This window comes from Poecilia reticulata, chromosome 18, assembly GCF_904066995.2.
Source record: "Poecilia reticulata chromosome 18, P_reticulata-male-v2, whole genome shotgun sequence".
NCBI classification, from domain to species: Eukaryota; Metazoa; Chordata; class Actinopteri; order Cyprinodontiformes; family Poeciliidae; genus Poecilia; species Poecilia reticulata.
In genome coordinates, this window is record NC_088847.1 from 15,144,164 (window position 1) to 15,156,789 (window position 12,626).

The following is a 12,626-nucleotide window of genomic DNA, read 5'->3' on the forward strand; positions in this document are numbered from 1 at the left end:
TAATGTGCGTATTGGTCCTGTTTTTACTCAACGTATGGATAATAGGGTTAGCTGGTTGGATGTGATTCCTATTACAGGTTTAACTTTGACGGACGGTGCATTTCATGCCATTAAGGAAGGGCAGATAACAGAATGAATCTCCATCCAGATGTCTGTAAATAAGATTCTCTGTGTTTTACACCCCAAACAGTGAGTTTCTTTAATATTCGCCATCACTTAATCGTTAAAAAGAAAGACTGCATTCTGCAGCCTGCTTCTTTTTCCACATTGCAGGATGGACTAGAACAAGTTTCCCCAACTCAGTCTACAAAAATATAAAAAAAATGTACATTTCCAAACAATTCTTCCCACCTGTTGTCTAATTTGTGTTTTTTCTACATTTCTTTTTTTATTTATCTTTCTTTCTTCTCTCTCTCTTCCTCCATCCCTTGTATCTCTCTGATCAAATGTCTTCTATAAACGCCAAAATGAACGTGCAGGTATTAGATTATTAGCTGAAACACAGCGAAGGACGCCTGAAAGACATCAACTCCTCAGCGACACTGGTTGTCTTTTTGCCGACTGAAACCGAGGTCGTTCGTCTGGCGTTTTATGGAGCGCAGACAAAACGTGGCCCTCGCCTGTTGTTCCGATAGAGATGTTTGGCATTAAGTGGGGTGACCGGACGGGGTGGGGTGGATGAGTCCCTGCAGACATGGGTGCAAATGAGAACATTCAGTCATTGGACCGGATGAGTTAAGGAATCTGATCCTGCTGCTACAAGTGCAGGCAAGCATGACTTGTGTCAGGGATGCAGCTTAGAGCCAAACTGTGACAAATTGGATGAGAAAATGAAGTTGTCACTGAACCCAGGGGGGGTCCATCGTGCAAAGCCAGGGGGGTTGGGGGGGGTTACATGGTCTGACAGAAGGTCAGACTACATAGTGATGATAGGCACCCTAATCTTATCCAATTAAGCCATAAGACCCCATGTATTCTTGTGTTGATGGTGTTAATAACTAGTAGAGAAAAAAGCAACTGCAGACTGACTTTAGAAAATGGCCTGCCAATACCAAGCCCAACTGGGTATTATTACAGGGAATGATCTATCGATAACTTCCCGTCTCATGAGTCCAAAAGACCGGTGTGTTGGCCACATCCCAGCGATAACTCAGCTCCTAATTGACAGCGTCCGCGCTTCCTCCCGGGGCACACAAGGCCCGGCAGAGCGAGAGCAGAGGCGAACGGAGGAAGGGTAACGGCGGCAAAGCTCGGGGAATGGTTGGACGAGGAGGCGCGAAGGTGACGCACAAGAGATCGCCAGCAACCAGCCTGAAAAGCCGGAGCGCCGGAGCTTTCTGCACTCACCTTGACAGCAATCCGTTTAAAAGCATCCCGGTGCTAACAGGGTGCTCAAACCCCAATCAGACATGCTGAAAGGGAAGAAAAGTCGACGCACTCGGACCCCACCGGCGTCCACTTCGTGTGAGCAATTCACCTCCAACTGACCAACTTGGGCTTTTTAAATAAGCTGTGCGCATCGTGAAGAGCACTGCAGCTACGTGGAAAACCCCAAAGACAGCTGTGGGTTTGTAAAAGCAAAGGAGTGTTTTGTTTTTATTTTTCCTAAAAGAGAACATCTTGTTTGGACTCATCAAGGTCAAATGAGTAGTAAATGATATTTCTGAAATCTTCCCAGGTACAACAAAGTAAAATCTGATCCTGACAGATATCAGCTTGAGCAAAATACTCAGAGTATGTCAATGGTATGAGCTGTACAGTATTTTACTGAAATTGTATGTAATATCAAAGCAAAAAAAAATAATTATATATATATATATATATATATATATATCAGATTTTTTTTGTTTTTTATATTTTTTTTAAAGTGCAGCTTAAGATGAGCCTTTTTATTTAGTCTGTAAAATATTTGAATGAACATCAATAAAACAAGTGAAGTCATAATAGTTTACAAAGCAAATTGCCATTCCTAATATTAAAATCCCTGAAAACAGAGCGGATTTCGCTGCCTTATCCCCTCATGGAAGGGTCAGTGGAGGCACGTAGATCAGCTGTTGCAGCTTTGAGAAAGAACTGGCAACAGTGTGGACGGCACTTATGCAAATGAACAGTAAAGTTCTTCTAATATTTTCTTATAGCTCCTTATCCCAATGATTAATGGGCGGCTGGAAAAAGACGGCATAAATGTCTGCAAGAGTCAGACGAAGATTGATGTCATTCTTTGTGCTCTGCCTTCACTATTTCAGATAAAAAGTAGTCGCTATAGTTGAAATTGAGATTAGCACAACAAAAAGAAGAAAAAAAAAAAGTGCCCTACCAAAACTAAATCAGCCAAGCTGGCTGCAATTGTTACCTTAATTAAGATTGTGAGGCTTAGCAAGGAGATCAGAGAAAGTCAGAACACATAATGAAAGTGCATATGTCGACGCAACGTTGGACGGCTTTCACTGGCACCCTGGTCTGGTTTCCGTTCTTCCCTTGAAATATTTGGTGAGAGTATAATTAGCTAGCGATGGGCAGGCCCGCTCATCCGAGACTGGTATCGACGTGTCCCTCCTGTGTGTGGCTGCGCGCCGATCTAGCTCTGACAAAACAGTAATTAATATTTTCTCTCCATTGTCGAGCAAGAGAGGACGTTTGAGTAACAGTGCCAAAGAACGGCCCTGCCAAACTCGCCATCTTGCCAGTTTTTTTTTTATTATTATTATTATTATTATATTATTATTTTAGCTGAGAGAAAAGTGCTTTTCCATGTGCCAACTGAGTGATGTTTAAAAAAAAAACAAAAAGAGACTCTCTCACTTTCTCCCAAGTGTTCTTTAAAAGACCACAATAAAAGTCGTAAAAGATGCCCCAATGGACTTTTGTTCTGTCACTTTTTGCTCCAGGTTGTGGGGAATGTGGGCAGGACCAGCGAAGAACCGCTACAGTCAGATGGTGTATGAGAACGGAGAGCCGTGCTGGCAAGGAGGATCTCGCACTACCTCTGTAAGTAAAGATCAGCATGCAGCCCTGGCAAGCGGGCGCACTCAGACCTGGTCCACTCAATCCAACTTTATGTGCTGCGTTACTTCTGCTAATGTGAATCCCTGTGACATTTGGGGTCGTGCTTCGTTCACGCGCTCTCTTGTTTTACCTGCTTATTCATTAACTGGGACACAGATTGGATCAGATAAGACGATTAAATAGGTCACTAAAGTTCTCGGATCCAAACGTGGTTGAGAAGAAGTTGTTTTTTTTTTTCAAACAGGTCAAACAATTTACCGAAAAGCATAATAAGCTTTGGCGTTTATTTCTAATAAATCTTAAACTTGAGCACTAAACTTACTTTTCATGTCTTAACAAATAAAGCAAGAGGCACAAAGTGAGCATTAAAATAGCTGAGGTAAAATGTATCAGTGCCTGAGATGGTTGTATTAGTCAAGCTTTTCAATTCTTCTTGTACCAAAAATAAATAAATCTTACCAAGTTCCTGATATTAAAAATTCACTGTCCAAAAAAACAGAAATGGCAGGACACTTACACACACCTCCAAATTGTGCATACAGTGATCTGAGACGGGGAAGTGCTGAGTTAGCTAGGTGGTAGACGACATTCAAAAGAAGCTCCAGCGTCATATTTAGTGAAGCGACAAAGGAAGTGCAAAATAGTTTATACAGTTGCAACAAAAGAACAACTTCAAGCTTTGGAGCCTTTGTTCAGGAAGTGATTATACGCCTGTCTGGTAGCGTTGAAGAGAGTTTTTTGTAAATTATGGGAAAACATTGAGGTTCAGATGTGACTCTTAAGCAATGCCATTTTGACTGCAGCACCAAGAAGGAGGGTGGGGGAATAAAATATGCGAGCCCTTACCTTCACATAAAATGAGTTTTTCTAAGCTTGCTGTTATCCAGCGATGACAGTTTCTGGAGAACATAGTTTGATCTTAATCTGGAGTGAAAGGCTGAAGATTTTTTTTGTGGCTTACCTAATTTTATCATATCTAGCCAACATTCTCAGGAAGCAAATCAGAATAAATGTTAGATGATTAAATGTAGTAAAAAAAAAACAAAAAATAAAACGTAATTTTATATTTATTTATTTTCTTTAAGGGAGGCCAAACAAGCTGCTATGTAGATGTTCCGCAGCAGCATAACAAGTTATGGTGTTGATATCATCGCGACCGAAAGAGGAAAAAACCAGAACGCATCTTCTTCAGAACAAAACATAAACCAGGGTCGGATTTTGAATTTATTTTAATGAGGGAAAACTGGCAGTGAAGAATCCTGCTTTAACCACAGAGGTGAAAAAGGTTCAGTAATAAATGTTGCAAGGCTAAATCCCCTTTAAGCATGAACACACTTGAATTAACGATGCAAATGGGACATGTACTGCGGGAGATGGCTAAACACAACAATGACATGAACCTCATAACGCCACATTAATAAAGGGCAGTTAGGAGATTTCTCTGCTTTCTGCAAGGGTCTTGCTGCAAATCCAGCAATTAGCTCTTCATCAACCGTTTGAAAGGTTAACATTTTCATGGCTTCTTGCGTGGCCTCCACAAAAATCATCTTTTTTTTCTAATGCCGAATGATAAAAACGAACCTTTTTTTTTATGATCAGCACCAGCGGTCCTCCGTTTGCATCCTCGTACATCTTTGTTTTTCCCACAAACACACTTACAGTCTCTTTTACTATACGCATTTGCATGGTTTCCTCCTTCTTCTTTTTTTTTTCTTTGCCAGAATTTGCTCAATTAAATATGTAGCGCATTTAATGGTCTCTGCTTCTTTTCCTCCCTTGCCCCTCTTCAGATCAGGTCCCAGTGAACGTCGTTTGTAAATGTATGTACTCTAACCATCCAGGGGCCCCCTTTGAAAAGACTAAATTGAATTCCTTTGATACGACCCCCTAACCGTGTGCAGGCAGCATAGATGAAGACTCGTCAGAACTTGACGCTCATTATATCTGAAATGTCGAAAGTTAGCCTTGGATGGTGCTCCCTCTCTCTCACTCGGATGAACTAACACTTTCTTTTTTGCACCCAAGTAGGGACCGGTGATGTATTGTTTTACTTGGGGTAATCCCAAATTCAAGCACTGTGCAGTTAATCTTACCAGGTCTGTGGGGAGGGAGGGAAGTCAACTGTTTAATTTATTAATTAAATTCTCAGGCCAGGGCTGCGACACGTGAGCACCGACTACAACAACCGCAGGTTGGTAACCAGCTGCTCTCACTGTGTGATAAATTGGGCCAGCGTACGTATGTTCTCGACGCTCATTATATCCGAAATAATTTATAGAGACGTTCTTGTGTCAAAAAAAAAAAAAATCAGATGTTCATATTCAAAAGAAGTAGCTGGTTGCTTTTCTTTGCCGTTTGAAATTCTTCCGTGCAAATTTGATCAATGCAAAACGGTAAAGTCACAATCTAAAATGTGTGGTGATAAAGGATTTAGCTGCAATATTAGTTTAGTCCGACCAGTTTGATAAAAGCAAAAAAGAAAAAAAAAATGTCTGCTTCGCTAAGCTGGGTAGTAGGTAATGCATTCTCCTCCTGTTCTTAAAATTTTGCGTTTTATATCTTTCTCCGTCAAAATCATACTCGCTACATAAATACATGATGATTGGCTATGCTAATTCTACCCTTAGCCTTAGCATGGCATGCTAAACTTAGCATGCTAAAGCTAGAATTAGTTCTGCGGTACTCAAATTCAATGACCTGTATTGTTATTTTAAGTTTTTGATGAAATCTGTGAATATGCAAGATCCCCCTCTAAAAATGCTTGGACTTATTTAATTGGTTTAATAGTTCAAACAACAATTGTACCTTAAGAAGCATTAATATGTAGCTGTGGAAACTGTCTTGGCACGGCCGCAGAAGCTAACATCCACAATCTTTTCTTTTGCTCTTGGGGAATTATATCAACTGCTGCACTGTTCAAATCAATATTAAGACACTTCTTATCCAAAAACAATCTGCTTTTCAAAACATGACATTCAGAAAACTATAAGGAGAAATACCTAAATTTGAAAAGGAAACATATTTCCTAACCTCAATAACCTCAAGATCGGTAATCCTGACAAGTTAGGATGATGTTTTCAGTACTGACCTAAATCATCATCATCATGATTTTTACTCTTAGTGGAGCTGCCTGGGGCAATGTTCAATACTCTAACACATATAACTCCTTATGAATCATAGCGACAACTAAGCAGCTCACAGATGTTTGCTAGTCAAACCATCTGTTTTGAATCAATGTTGTTTTTATGTTTTCATGTTCAATTGTTTACGACAAGTAAAGCAAACAGTGGGACTAAAATGGATGTTTTTCCCAAAAAAAACTATTTGAATGTTTTGTATGTCTGAGTCAGAACTCACATAAATTATGCACATTTTGTCTAACCAGGCAGAACAAAAACATTTAACATTTCTGTTGAACTAGATACTAGGTGACATAAAGGAAAAAAAAAAAAGTTTTTCGTTTTTATTCAAGAACTGAACAAAACTGAACCAGCAGCATGGTAATATCTGTCTGGTTCTTGCCTCAAATGGCAAAGAGAAGTGTCTGCCGAAGACTCAGGATGATACAAGGGCTTCCTAAACCAACGGCAAAAAAATATAAGTCATTCTTTGCTGTCTTGTGAAAGAGGTGAAACCGTTAGACCCATGGCGACTGTAATCACGTCACTTCCAGATCTGTTTGCTTGTGGGAAGACAGCAGTGATATTCCATTATCCCACAGTGATCCCCAAAGTACAGAGACAGCAGGAGGATGCACTCGTGTTGGTTGCAGGCACCGGAGCTGCCAGCATGCACTGTGAATATGTGAAATGCCCTGAAAGTCTTGTTTGCTTCCACCTTTTCCTAGCAGAATCGGGCAGCCGAGCGTCTTCGGTCGGCTCGCTCTGTGCGTTAAAACCGATAAAAGGCTCCCCGACTCGAGGAACGGCAGCTCTCGTCCCCACTTCACCTCGGATTCTCCTCCTCTGTGCTTTTCTAGGTCACTCTGACATGCGGAACGGAGACAGGCCTGCGATCGGTGAAGGAACCCAGCAAATGCCAGTACATCATGGACTTTGAGACTCCGGTGGCCTGTCAGCCGGTGCTGAAGCAGAGGGGCGTGCACAGCGAACTGTGACCTCCCCTTCCCTTTGCCGCCTTAGCCTGGAATAACTTGGACCCCTGCCCTTGTTGGCTTGCCCCACAGTGACAGGCCGGGGTCCTGAGGGTCCCCTCTGACATCTGTGTTGTCAGAACGTGTATACTTCCAAGCAAGTTTGACTGAGGTCAGAAAGTATTTTTTTTTTTTGTAGTGATGTTCCATGAACACTTTTATTGTGGTTTGCATAGACTGTTACTTTGCTATTTTATAACCATTCTGTGCTTCCATATAGCGATTACCGACACATTTCTGAGACAGAAACGTTTGTGAAATAGTTCGGTTTCATTACAAAACAGAGCAATATTACAATAAATGATTTCATAAAGTCAGGTTACTATTGTTGCGAACTTAACCGCCTACTTTCGACGGTGGCTTTGTCATTCTTCTGAATTGTAGAGTTCGCTTTATTATATAGCCTTTATTTAATATCAGAAGAAGAAATCTTGATATATCGTCATACATGTATAAATAAAAGTTATATTTAAAAATCACCAAAAAGACCAAAAGCAAAAAAAAAAAAAAAGTGATAATCAGCAGACAGAATGTTAATGTCAAGAGGTCAGTTTTTCTTTTCCCCGACTGAAATTTGTAGGATTTCCAGTCACTTTTAGTCAGTTTTAAAGTATCGATGCCAAAGTTTATGTTGAATCAGATGGGATGGCCGGATTGTAAATGTTAGATGTTTGGACAGGCGGCTGATGGATCATTTTAGCTCCAGCTTTGGTTTGTGTAATTCTGTTACCGCACATTTATTTAGGTCAAATCTCTTAATATTAAAAATGAAAGAAACTGTTTAATTCAACATTAATTTAATGTACCTCTCTGTGTCAAGAGCTGACGAATCTGGTTTATTTAGCAGTAAACAAGATTTTTTTGTCTTCAGAGGATCAAATATGTAAATCTGTTACTTATTTACATTTTCAAAGGGCCTGAAGGCTGAGATCCAGCAGGGAAGGTCAGAAAGTATTCAGGAACGCACAAAAACGTCAGTATGTCCATCAGATGGTAAAGTTGTTGCAGTACTTTCCACTTACACTTGGGAAATGAAATATTTGTAACTGTATATTATAGAAAGTGATTACGTTACACATAATTGCTGTATTAAAGTTTTATTTCTAAACAGTTTTTGTCCCTTTTCCATCGAATGTAAAATAATCTCACAGGGAGTTTTGAGTAGTTTACTTGTAAAAATGTACGTTTTCTGGAAATGTCACATGAGACGAAGAACTTGACTGGTAGGTTTGTAGTTTTCTCCAATTCAACAAAACACTTTTGGCTTGTTAGAGCAAAGCCTGTGAGAAAGGCCAACTCATCCAACACTGAGTTCACATGAGGTTCCTACAAAAATGCTCAAAAGTTTGTGTAGCTACTCGCCTTTGGGGAAGTGTTGTTAATTTTATTGCTCAGTGCTTTTACACGGACATGCCGGTTAAACTGTAAATGTAAAAACAAAACGTCAATATTCAATCAACACAAACTTAGACATAGATTTAGGAGCTTGGCTCACTTAACTAGCCGGTTATAAAGCAAAGTTTACTCTTAGAACACTTCAGTGCAGCAAACAGTTAGCATTTGGCTAATTAGCTCTAGCAAATTCACCAAGCGCCCGCTTAGAACAGATAACGAAAAACTCATCTCTCACAGCTTACAGCATTAATATAACTCACCACGTTGGGCAACATTCATGAACAGCAGTAAGATATGATTTTATGGGAGATTCAGCTTGTTTCAGCTAACGGCAGCCTAAAGCACACCTACTGGTCTGCCATAGACATAACATGAGAGTAGACCCCGCATTGGCTGCTCCGGCGCAGGAAATACGGCGGCCATCTTGGAGCTGTAGTCCCTCCTACTTTGCTCAATCAAAACAGCAGAAGAAGCCTCAGCACTGAGGGATATTGTTGTTCTGATCGATGGACCTAACAATAAAACAAATGCCCTCACAAGCAAATGTTGTTTGTGAGGGCTCCACAAACAACATTTCACAAGTAAGATGGACATATTATTGTGTATATTTTGTGATTAGAATATTACTTTACTGTATTTATGTCCACTGGTGAGATACGAGTTAATATTAGCCACAGTGCTTGGTGTAATACGGGGTTCAGCCCCGCTATGAAGGCTAACTGAGATTCTGTAAATCTAAAAAAAAAAGATTATTCTCTAACATTGACTTAGATTGTCTGACACAAGAGCCTATATTAGAATTGAAACAATATAACACGTTATAAAACTTATATTACGTGTTATAACATTCACCAGCAAAGTTTACACAGGTGGTAAAGACTATTATTTATATGTAATTCTTTCACTAGCAAGATACATCCCAAATCTTCCGTTTTTGTTTTGAAAGTTTCATAAAGACACAATGTGAGGAAGAAGTGGGAGATATCTATAAAGAGAGACGGATTCACTGCAGCACGGATGAATCTCACGTTGGATTTTGGACTCAATCTCAGCTGCTGAATGTCTCTGAAGCTAGAACTCGTCGGCTGAAAAGCATATACATATATATATATCTATCTATATATACTGCTCAAAAAATAAAGGGAACACTTAAGTTTTCACTTAAGTGTTTAAGTGTTCCCTTTATTTTTTTGAGTGTATAGCCACTAAGCATATTTAAATATGCTGAACTATGTATTAAAAACATACTTAAATAATACAATTGTTTATAAATGTAACTTTGATAGATGTTTGAATATGGTTTCCAGTAACATAAAAGCGTGTTTTGTTCGATTAAATGCGCTGATACGTCATTGTGCTGCTAAACACACAACGCTGAGTGGAGTGGTGGACCGCTCCAAGATGACCGCCCTAAATCTCGTCAGCGACAATAGGCGAGAGCGGTCCATGAGGCGTCTATCCTTATATTATGTCTATGGATACACCGGACCCATCCTTCAAATCTGGGGAAAAGAAGGACGCATTTGAAGGAGTCTTTAAATTCGGACAGGCCTTGTCGCCACGCTATGACGTAATCGGCCTACAAATCCGTCCTTTGAAAGATGCAGACCCTGAATTTGGACACAGACTTCTGGGTTTCCCAAATTTACCTTTCACCTCTGCATCCAAATATTGGCTAAATGGAAGAGAATTGGTCACTAGTGGTGAATAAATAGTGAATAATCTGGCATCTGAACCTTATTGTTCAAGATGAGTGTTTCTGAGAATATTTTCACTTTGTACTTCTTTTCATGTTTTAAATAAATAATCCACCATTATTGCACTGCTTTGATGGGGAGAGCGCTCAGATAAGGACACAATGCCGAAGCTTGGGCTAGGAAAGCCTTGGCTTTAATTTTGCATTATCGCTAAGATTTAGATTTACATAAAAGACAACTTTGAGATGCTTGATCATTTTATTTAATTTGTTTCATCCACTTTTCTCATCACACTGTGTTGAATGTTATGATGTCATAAGGTAGTTACAAAAAGTCCAAAGATGAGCTTTAAAAGACCTTAAAAAAAAAACCGGGAAAACTATTTATCAAGACCATTTTAAAAGATAAGAAAAATCTTCAGTTTAGTTGGAAAATTAAAGTGACGAGGGGTTGCAGGTTTCCTGCACACTCGCGCTACGTTGACATGCAATCTTTAAAGCCGTCTGCAATATTTGCAGACCTTCAGTTCTTATTCTATGCTGAATTTAACAGCTATTGATTTTCCAACATCCTTGCAGGCCAAGCAGTCTGCCTCTTCCCCGGCCTGCTGTCTGTGACGTTATGTAACAGATTGTAGGGGTTTCTGCAGCAGAGCCCTCTGCTCATTAAGGGGGAGCTAAATCAGCTGTCAGGTTTCCAATAGTCTGCCTGATATATTCCTGGCCTGCTGGGGCAGCTGGGTGGCTGTTTGCCTGCTAGCAATGCAATAGCCCGAGGCCCTGCAGCTCAGGAACTGCTGCTTTTTATTTATCTGGCCTCGGCTCCCAAACACATGCTCTGTTTGATGGCGAGCCTAACCATTTGCCTTCACCTTTGATTTTCCAGAATAATAACGGCCCGTTTTGTTCAGGGAGCCGGCCAAATTGGATTTACCGCATTGTTCCCCGAAAGCTTTCAAAAACGATATCGAGTTACGCAGAAAATGCAAAAGATGGCGACGGGGTCAGAGTTCAGATGTAAAGTGGGACCAAAGGAACAAACTGTGGAAAATCTTTTCAATTGTAATTATGGATCAAATGTAGCAATTACAATAGATTTAGAGTTTTGAAATGAAGTCCCCAAAACTTTAGGATGGTTTTTGTAATGAACGCATGTTTTCAAGCATTGCGCCTCATGTGAAACTCATAGGTCCTTTAATATGTGGTGAGGAGTTCTAACATTTTTCCATGTTTATTAATGTAGACAATGCTCAAATATTTGAGAATTCTGAAGTTATTTTACATCTTTTTGTCACCAACATGGAGCCGTCTCACCGGGGGCATTATAACTCACCTGGGCACGGGGAAGGTTTGTAGTTGGGGTTAAAACGGGGACTGAAATCAGGGTTAGAATTAGGGTTGGAAGTGGAATTAGAGTGGGAACCCTCAGAGCGAGTGGACTCATGCCTCTGCTTACATTCAAAACTTTAATTGTCCCGATTAAAGTTCATAACTAAACTAAACTAATCCTTGTTTAGTCAAACATCAATATTTATGCTTCCACATCCACTCTGAGTTTGAGTGTTTTTGCCCAAGACCGGCAGATTTTCAGTTTCTATCTAAGATTCAGGTTTTTTTTTTTTTTTGTTTTGTTTTTTAAACATTTTGAATACGTCTCCAACTATTTCCAGTTCGCAATTGTGTTCCAATAATTTAGTTGTTTATAACACAGCTGCGAATCCTGCTAATCTACCAGACCGGCTCTGTCTGGCCGTTTCCTTTAAAGAACTTTCGAGTTTGCTCAAAACCCACAAAGAAACCGATTCGACGGTCTGCAAGGCATTAGCAGCTCCTCACTTTTACTGACTGATCATCGTGTGTTAAAATGAGTTCTGTGCTTCACCCCACACGCAGCGTGGGTGGAAAAATTAGTTTCAGATGGACAGTTATTAAAAACCCACATTAACCCTGTGTGATTCTGGAGTGTGTGTGTATTTCTTTTTTTAAAGTCCAGTGATGTGCGGTTCTGGATCAAAAGGGGAAAAAAAAGGAGAAGGAGGAGGAGGAGGAGGAGGGAGCGGTGGGAAGCTATCAGCAGGGAAACCAAACACACACGCTCCCGAGCAGATTCTTACACACCTCCATTCAGCACATTAGCACATGAAGGGGCAGGGGATGGAAAGTCGTTCCAGTTGAGCGTGGGTGTATTTGTGTGTTGACTCCAAATTGCTAAAAAGGGCCCAGAGGCTTTCGATTGCATTAAATCTCGGAGTCAGCTTTGGAGAAGCTAGTTCAAGGTACCTGTCCTCCAGAGTGGGAGACAGCGGGGCCTTCGCCTGACTGACTGCTTGACTGACGCCCACCACAGCCCGGCGCCAGCTTCGCTCTTTTGGAGAT

The 12,626-nt window shown here is 40.4% G+C and overlaps 1 protein-coding gene across 2 annotated transcripts in view; it reads left to right on the top strand.

The window, feature by feature from the left end:
- Positions 1–8,267, top strand: part of LOC103480661 (glucosidase 2 subunit beta-like) — a 149,799-nt gene extending 141,532 nt beyond the window's left edge. For both annotated transcript variants that reach the window (XM_008435689.2, XM_008435690.3), the window contains 2 exons: positions 2,889–2,988; positions 6,986–8,267. In XM_008435689.2, coding sequence (XP_008433911.1) covers positions 2,889–2,988; positions 6,986–7,123 — 238 coding nt within the window. In that variant the 3' untranslated portion in view covers positions 7,124–8,267. The remainder of the gene's footprint in view (positions 1–2,888; positions 2,989–6,985) is intronic.
- The last annotated feature ends 4,359 nt before the right edge of the window (positions 8,268–12,626 follow it).